The sequence below is a fragment of the Merops nubicus genome, unplaced genomic scaffold, assembly GCF_000691845.1.
Source record: "Merops nubicus isolate BGI_N331 unplaced genomic scaffold, ASM69184v1 scaffold7798, whole genome shotgun sequence".
Lineage (NCBI taxonomy): Eukaryota > Metazoa > Chordata > Aves > Coraciiformes > Meropidae > Merops > Merops nubicus.
The window spans coordinates 51,976-61,157 of record NW_008626274.1 but is presented as its reverse complement, the minus strand read 5'-3'; the positions used below and the strand labels follow the sequence as shown (position 1 = coordinate 61,157).

Below are 9,182 nucleotides of genomic sequence, written 5' to 3'. Positions count from 1 at the left end.
TGAACCCTTTTGATCAAACACCAAATTTAAGAACTATTATCAGGCTGACTGATTTTGAACTTGGCATTTACTGTGAAATTTACTGTATGAATTAGCATATCATCACAAACTCAGAGGTGAAATAAAAAGCTGCCACCCATTTGTAAATGTTTGTAAATGCTTGTGAGGCAATAGGAAGCAAAGCAGTAGGTTCTTCCCACTCCCCAAGGTAGCTCTGCTTGGTCCTTATGGCATGTCCACGTTTCACAGCACGTTCCAAGGACTGTGGTGCCATCGAGGTGCAGATTGGAGAAGGCTTTGCAGATGGCTGTTGGAAGTGCTATATGATTTAATGAAAGACTTCAGCATTCAGGACTGCCAATGGTTGTGCCTTTGGATGAGTCACGAGCTGTAAAGTCACTTTTTAAAGAGAAGAAATCTTTCCCATCCTTACCCCATCTTCTCCCATGAAAAGGGGAAAGGAGGTTGAATAAGGTCGTCAGTGGTTTCATTGTGCTGGTTTAGATGTATATCAAACTCTAGCACAGCTACATCACATAATTTTACAAAGTGAGTAGAACATTTGTCAGTTCTTAGTAACAGTGATTACCTGCAAGCTGCACACTTGGCTTGTACAGGGCACGAGATCCTTCCCCAACCTTTTTTCTGCATTTTATCATTAGCACCAATAATAGCATCTGCAGGGAGTAATTAGCAGCACCCCAAGGGGAAAGGAATTCTGCCAGAGGACATCATTATGTCTGGGAAACTAAAGATGCTGCGTAGTAAGGTCATGAATAAATTGTTTGAATCTAGAGTGGAGGAGAAGACCAGTAAAAGTACAAAGTTACCTACATCTGTTAATACACTTATGAAGAGCACATTCATTTCTACTGGAACACCATTAGGGAAATTAGTTTGTCCTGACAGTTTGTGTTGCTGGATACCATATGTTTACCTTGAGGGAATGTTTGTGGAGAAGTACTTTGGGTTAATTGTAAATGTCACAATTAAATAAGTAAATACACAGAACTGTATCTGTGATCTGCATCAGTGCACAGACACTGTACCAGCACACTGATGTGCCACGTAATGTGTGTACATATAAATACACACTTTTATGTACCAAATCCATACTGATCAGCTTATCTGGGCACACAGACATCAGGTACAAACAGCACCTGCATGTTGCCTTTCTGATCTGTTTGTCATTAGATACATGTGGCACTGCACCATGCCCTTCTCTTTGTTTCATGGGAGCTCTGAGAACTGAGCACTGAGCTTCCCTGGTGCTGGTGACAAGTTCTGCACCTCTAATTCATCTGGCACAAAAAAGATGAGGTGGGAGAGAGGGAGGAAATCAGATAGCGTGTTAAAATTCTCAGATCAGTTGGAGTCACATTACAGATTACCAACGGTTCAAATGTGTTGCCTTTCAGTGTTGTCAGTCCTCCCTAATAATCTGCACAGGAACTGAGGATTTTCAGCACCTTGACAGATTAAACCTTGAGAACACTCAAACAAACCTGTCACATAGGTCTTTATCATGCAAACTTGAGGCCAAGTTCAATAACAGCCCTGTTAGTCTTCTGCATTGCAGAGGCCTTGAAAAATTGATTTCCTATTTTGCCACTGACTTCAGTGGAACGAGGCTTTAGCCCTCTGAGGGAAATTTATTCCTGTAGATTGTAGCTACTTCTGAAATCCTTAATTTCATGTCTTTAAAGAGTCAAACTTTGTGACAGACCAGGTTTGGGTGCAGACTTTGTTGGGTGTTGTTGACCATTGGTGGCATATTAACTCCCCTTATGGTCCAAGAAACCCTTTTTTCATTTGAAGATGCATTTCAGGGATTGAAAGGCCTGATCCAAACTGTAGAGGAGCAAATACAAACTTTGGTATTAAACACTGGAAAAAGATTTTAAAGGGAGTTAATCTCTGGTTACAGCAGTAATGTATTTTTATCAGAAACAGGAAATCCAGTCTGTTAGGGCAACATTAATCCAGGGAAAACATTTTCTGAAGTGTCCAGAGCTTGTTAACACAGCTAACACCTAAGGCAGCAGCATGTCTTTAAGCTCTACTAATATTGTACAATAATAATTTTTGTGGAAGAAAATCTTCCCCTCTCCCTGAACAGAAACAAGACGTATTATTGACTGCCATCCGGAAAGATGTATGCTCTGGCCCTCCTGAGTCTATTAATATTTGATGCTGATGGATGTGAGCTGGCAGCCTGGGTTATTAATGGAGTTTGGTTCCTTGGACCTAACCCTCAATACGTAGGGGAGAATTAACAACAACAAGAACTGTATGCCCAAGCCTCTCGTGGTGCTAGAAAGGTCTGTCATTTAGTTTCAGCAACAATTAGTGTTTCTCATGTACTTAAAGGCATGGAAGGACATATAGATGGTGTTATAACATTACTGCCACCCTTCATTTTGATTTAAAGCTGACTTTTTAGAGATCCTCCACCTGTCTCTTTGATATGTTGGAATGACCCCATCAGATTTGGGGTTCAAATGACGAAAAGCACCCTCTGGATAGCTTCTGAGTAGCTGTGTGGAGATGTGGGACACCCTGTCCCTGGTTTCCCTGAGGTGCCATCCTGCAGACTGGGGCCAGGGAAGGTGTGATGTAAAGCAGGGGCAGGAACGTGATGCCTCACCCACGAAGTGGGGCATTTACTGGAGCTGGCCCTGATCCCACACCTCATAAATGGAGTTTTTCCACTGATTATGTTAGAGTCAGATCTGACCCCCGAAATTAGGGAATAATACACTGGATAGTTTTCAGGGGTGTATTTTGATAAACTGAGCCTCCTAAGAGAAAACAATGTAGATAATGAAGCAGTTCTGAAAGTTTGTGATGTCCATCATTCTGACTTGGAAAACAGAGGTCTAAAATACCAAGTTATTTATAGCTAGATTTCTTAATATGGCTTTAACATTTTCAGGGGTATATGTTTGATTGAATTAGCTACTCCTTCCTATCAGGTATACCACATCCAGACATTTCACTACTCTCATTAACCTCCTGATCTTCATAGAAAAAAGAATAATCAACATAAGGAGCACAGCTGTTGATTAATTTTACTGAATAGGATAGAAATATAAAGTACCATATTGCAAGAGTCAAGATTTAATCCACAACATTTGAAATCAGTTTAATAGGATATATAACTCATTAACAACTGGATAGACGTACACTGCAGCATTATTCACTTGGGCAGGTGGTGAGAGGGAGGTGGAATTTACATATCTTTAACAGTACCTGAATGCATTTAATTTCATAGGTCATTCTCCCAAATCAAGTTCAAAATGTTAATAACGGGATGTGCATTTATAATTAATAAAATCTTAGAGCCAGTGCTATAGTTCAAGTGCATTTTCCTCTTATGTAATTAAGAAGTTAAGTGTATTTGGCAGTTGTCACTCACAAAGCTCTGAAGGGCTTGGTTGTCAAACCTGGGGATAGAAATCTCATTAAGCCAGTTATTTTTCCAGTTAAGGTTTGTTTGCAAAGTAAGAGCGTATAAAGTGGACGGCCAGAATGACCCACCTCTGTTAGTCCATAAAGTAAAGTACATTAAAGTAAATGCCAAAACTCAAAGGTGTGTTGAATAAAGATGAAGCAGCCTGCTGTTTAGCTTGTGTACAGAACCTTTTCTTTGGGATATCCAAAGCATCTGTGTCGGTCTGCCCTCCATGCAGAGCGAGGCTACAGAGAACTGGTGGCTCCACACCAGCCTATGGGGCACGTGGCCAGGGAGGACTTGCTGCTTAGCACGAGCTGATCTGCAGGCACAGAGGGTCAGCTGAGGAGCTGGAGATCCACCTTCCACTCCCACCCGTGGCCCAGATGCTGTCTTATTAGTCTGATTCCCAAGGGGATATTTTAGCTTTGTGTCATTCTGTTCTACTTTCCTTTTCAAAGGAATTTTCTTTTACTTCTAGACCAACTAGTTCAAATCCAGATATAAGGTCAGTTGTCATAGAAATTATTGGCAGTACCAGCAGTTCTGTGTTGCACATGAAATGAGTTGGGAGTTTCATTCACACAAGATACGGCTTTCTAAGTGGCACTAATTGGCTGTCTAATTGTCACACACAGGAGAAAGGCAGAAGGATTGATTAGGCACGGAGACTGAATGCCCCTTTGCCATCCCGCCCTGCTCTGGGTTCCTGGAGCTCCTTCTGTAGGCATGCTGGCAGGGTAATGAGGGGCAGCGTGCTCTGGATTTTCTGGCTGTCAGGACAGCACCTTTCACTGCCAGGCCTTTTCAGGGGAGCTTGGTTTACTCAGCAAGGTCAAAGATAGCATCTTTTACAAACGCCGCTCGCTTTCAAAAATCAGAGACTTGTAGGATTTACTTCTAAGCAGAATGTCTTTTAACCATTTCTTTTACTGCCCCCTAACCAAAGTTTTTAGTATAAAATAGGATGAGTCATGCTGGTGCTAGGCAGAACTGCTACAGCAAGCATATGGTGGTTTATGGTGCTCAGAAATCTGTTCATATTTCCTTTTACTGTCTCGGTGTCTGATGGTGTGATATACTGGCTCCTGGAGGTACTTGCCATGGCATAGGGAAGCTGACATTTTGTGCATCTATCTCCTGATAAATGGATCCTCCCATCAAACAGTGAAGCCTCTCACCTGCAAAAATACATTTTGACCAATATCTTTTCCCCTGAGCTATGGTATAGGTCACACTGGGCAATGCAGTTACTGTTTAACTTTGGAGCAGGGTAGCTTTCTCTGACACAGAAATAAATTATTAACATTTGACTCACTGAAGAAATAAATTTAGGACCTAATTTGTGATGTGAAAGTCAGGAGTACACAGAGAAAAAAAAGGAGTAAAAAGATCTTGTCTATGCTAACCTATGTAGACCAAACCATGGGACTCAGTAAGCTTAAGGGAACTGTGCTCACATTTTAATTCCCTTGTATTGGATAAACAATATTAGTAGGAACTATGTCTCTCCTTTCAGCCACACGAGCTAATCAGCGCACACAGTAATTTACTGTTGAAATATTCTATAGTTGTGTAACACAGAAGTATTTGCTCTCCTTTCCCTCTCCTTCCCCACACCTAAAGCAGAAGCAGGGCAGAGAGCGTCTGCATCTGCGTTCTGCTCCGTGTGCCTCCTGCCTCTGACACATGCATCACTCCTCCTTCAGTGCTCTTCCTAAAGTCACAATCTTGTGGAGCTTAATTGAAAACAAACTCAGGTACCAGCTCTGCATCAAAAAGGTCTAATGCACCTGCCATGTAGTTCTCTCTCTGCCAGCCTGTGGAAGATGAGCACGTACGAGACCCTTCAGCTTTTTAACAACCCTATTCTTAGAATATATTTTCCAAGAACTGCAGAGCAATCTTCGCGTGGTTTCAGACTGTATATTTTGTGATTAGTGTTCTGTAAGTGATGTTTTGCTTAATGATCTAACATCTGTTCTAGAAGGTTTGTTTTTGTAACTTCCCCACCTCCCGCTGAAGGAACGCCAGAGACTTGTCCCTTCCCTCCAAGTCAATCAAAGCACTAATTGCACCATAAACACGGGACACAGCGGTGCCTGCTCAAGTGCTAAAGACTCAGCAATCAACTCATAACACTCTTCCCTGTTTCCAAAGAGAAAGCCTCCCTGTGCAGAGGTGGGAATTTCCTGCAGTTCTGGTTGCTTTAGCTGACTCTGGCTTTTTCTGGCTTGCAGGGAGACGACTGCACCGTTACCTGCCCGGCAGGAACCTACGGAACCAATTGCTCATCGGTTTGTAACTGCAAAAATGATGCTGCCTGTTCCCCTGTGGATGGCCTGTGCTACTGCAAGGAAGGTAAACAACGTTCAGATTTAACAATTGCCTGCAATCTGGCACCAGTGCTTCTCCCCTTCTACAGTGGCACAGCTGTGCAGGCAGTAACTCCACTATTTTCTTGTGCCTGTCAGTAATTCAGCTGTCTGCCCGAGTATCAGAACTCAACAGGGGCTTGACTGGATGTTTTGTCTCAGCCTGGAACGGGGGCCAGACTTAACTGCTCTGCTGCAAGAACAGGTCACAGAACTAAGTGTGCTGGAAGATTGTGCTCCTCTCCAGAGGAAGTGCAAAGCAATACCCAGACTGTTGGGGATTTTTTCTTTATCACTTTGTTGCCCCATTTCTCCAGGACTCAAAGCCCCTGTTCTCCCCTCCATACCTAGAGTGACACAACTGGGCAAGGGATTGGAGACAGCCTCCTGCCTGTTTCTTCTTTAGCCCACTGTGCTAGGCACAGCCCAGCCATGGTTATCCTCAACCATAGAATCAGAGAATCATAGAATTGTTTTGATTGGAAGAGACCTTTCAGATCATCAAGCCCAACCATTCCCCCAGCACTGCCAGGTCCCCACCAAGCCATGTCCCTCAGCACCACATCTCCATGGCTTGGAAACCCCTCCAGGGATGGGGACTCCACCACTGCCCTGGGCAGCCTGGGCTGGGACTTGACAACCCTCAAGGAAAAGAAATTTTTCCTCAGGTCCAACCTAAACATCCCCTGGTGTAACTTGAGCCCGTTTCTGCTTGTTCTATTGCTTATTCCTTGAGAGAATAGACCAACCCTCACCTGGCTGTCCTGTCAGGAGCTGTGGAGAGCCAGAAGGCCTCCCCTGAGCCTGCTTTGCTCCAGGCTAAACAAGCCCAGGTCCCTAAGCTGCTCCTTGTAAGACCTGACCCTGACCTGCAGACTGCCTGCCTGTCTCAGCCTTGGACTGGTCTTATTCCCATGGCCTTTCCTAGATGATCCCAGCTGCAAACCCTACACTTGGGGACTGTGGGGTGGGCCCTGGCTGGCTGTCCTTGCTGCAATCCTCAGCTCCTGGGGAAACAAGAAGTCTTGCCTGCTTCAGAGTCTCTCTGCAAGACAAACCTCTTTTCTTCCCTCACATATGTCCATAATTCCCTTTTGTGCTTGGTAGTGAGCATAACCAGGTATCTAGAAGTCACTGGAGAGATCTGGTACTGCTCCATCACAGGGTGTCTCTCATGTTCCCCATGTAGTGGTGCCTTACCCCAAATACCAGTGTGAGCTAGGCCTGGATGCCATACGTAAGCCCTAAACCAGAAGTGAGGCAAATAATGATAAAATTTGGCATTTCAAACATGAATTAATAGATCACTGTAGCACCTCATTTAATGAGGGTGTATAAACCATGAGTTACTGCTCAGCTCCATTACATACAGCTCCAGTGCAATGAAAGCCAATGTGTGTAAGATTTGAGCCTTAATGGTTAGAAATTTTGGCTATGGTTTTTTTTTTTTTTTTTTTTTTGGCATAATAGCTCCTTCATATTAAAGAGCATTCTCAGAAAAAAAAATATGAGGTAAGAGGCAGCATTGAATGGCCAGTTTTTTGCATGCTTGCTGATCAGCAGGTCTCCAGTCTGCCAGACAGCACTGCACTGGCTCTTGCTGCCCAAGCAGTTCCCAGGCATCAGACACCTTAATCTGGTAAACAGGTAACACAGTGATACCTGTATCACCCTTCTGTACCTGTAGATGCTGGTAGATGAAGATCAGAGGTCATAATTAGAAGGTCAGTCTCTGACCCCAAGATAGTCTTAATTTACAGCAAGATCAGAGGGAAACTGGTCCTAGAATCAAAGAGCTGCAGTTTGCAAGCTGCCTTTCTTACTGTCTCATCCCAAACACTGTTTCTCTCCTATGTTTCCTTAGGGTGGCAAGGAATGGATTGCTCCATTCCATGTTCAAGTGGAAGTTGGGGTCTTAACTGTAACCAGACGTGTTCTTGCACAAATGGAGCAGCCTGCAGGCCAGCTGATGGCTTCTGCCTCTGCTCACCAGGGTGGCAAGGGGAGTACTGTGACCAGCCCTGTCCTGTAAGTACAACTGGGATGGCTTTGCACCCCCTTTAAAACCAGGGACCACATAGCTCTTCTAAGTGTGTAGTAGGTCAGTGTCTCATTTTGGCTATAGACATCTGAAGGAAATCATGTATAAATAACAGACTGGGGTTCCAGCAGTCAAATGGATGTATTATACTTTGCATTTTCTTTTATCAGAGCTATTGCCACGTTATCTGCATTTCCTTGAACATCATTTTTTAAAGTGATTCCTCATTTGGTTCTGTGTGGAAATGTTAGGCACTGAGTTGTTTCTATCTTCCCTGTATGTTAATTTAAAAAATGCGACTCAGCATTAAGAGGGACATGATAGATGATTTTGCACATTTTAGAACCAAAAACTGATTACTGAGAGTCTTTTTTATTTATCTTTTGGGAAGGATGGAACATATGGTCTTAATTGCAGTGAACGTTGTGACTGCAGCCACGCAGATGGGTGTGATCCTGTCACTGGTTACTGCTGCTGTCTTGCAGGCTGGACAGGTAAAATTAGCAAATACTTCTGTAAACTGTGGAGTTCTCGTTGTTTTGGCTTTGGAGGGGGTGGTTGGTGGGTTGTTTTGCTTTGCTGTTGCATCAGGTATAGCACTGGACTTGTGACTGCAAACTTTTAAATAATAGATTGAGACAAGATCAGCTGAGCTTACCCCTGTTTAAATCACTCATGATGGTGACAATAATTGGCATTCATTAAATTTGTATTCAGATTAGTTGAAGATGGCTCCAAACCTGGAGCCAGATGTTAGCCTTCTGTAAAAAGAATCCTCTGGAGGGATGCAGATCATCTGGAAATCCTGCAGAGTTTTTCTCCTTGAATAGCCCTTTCCAGAGGGGTGAGTTGTGGTGCGGCGAATCCTGGGACCATCCAGCCTGGGGATGCAGATGGGCATTGGCTGAATGCTCAGAGGCATGACAGCTGCTCCATCATACAAAACCTGCACTTTGTCACAAAATGTTGGCTTTATGCTCTTCCCATTTTCCCATGCTTCTTGAAACACAGAAGGGGAATTAGAGAGAGCAGATTATTGCTGGTTTGACCAAGAGTTCTCTTGATTACACAGAGGCAGGGAGGAGTATTCAGTGAAGTCAGAGAGTCCAGGCTGGAGATCTCAGTACAATCAGACCTGCACTTGACTCTGTACTGATAGGTCTCTTTGCTGGCTTTTGACAGCTAACATAACAGCAGCAGGGGGCAAGTTATTGACCCAACCAGTATTTCACACTTAGCTGCCTAAAATACTGGTTAATATCTCTCAGCTGACTGCAGAGACCCTGGAGGGAAATAAACTTACATTCTTGCC

The 9,182-nt window shown here is 43.7% G+C and overlaps 1 protein-coding gene across 1 annotated transcript in view; it reads left to right on the top strand.

Moving 5' to 3' along the window:
- Window positions 1-9,182, top strand: part of MEGF11 (multiple EGF-like-domains 11) — a gene marked incomplete at both ends in the record, with an annotated part of 91,769 nt that overhangs the window by 35,886 nt on the left and 46,701 nt on the right. Inside the window, 3 exons of the mRNA XM_008945940.1 lie at window positions 5,695-5,815; window positions 7,694-7,857; window positions 8,262-8,364. Of these exons, the coding sequence (XP_008944188.1) occupies window positions 5,695-5,815; window positions 7,694-7,857; window positions 8,262-8,364 (388 nt within the window). The remainder of the gene's footprint in view (window positions 1-5,694; window positions 5,816-7,693; window positions 7,858-8,261; window positions 8,365-9,182) is intronic.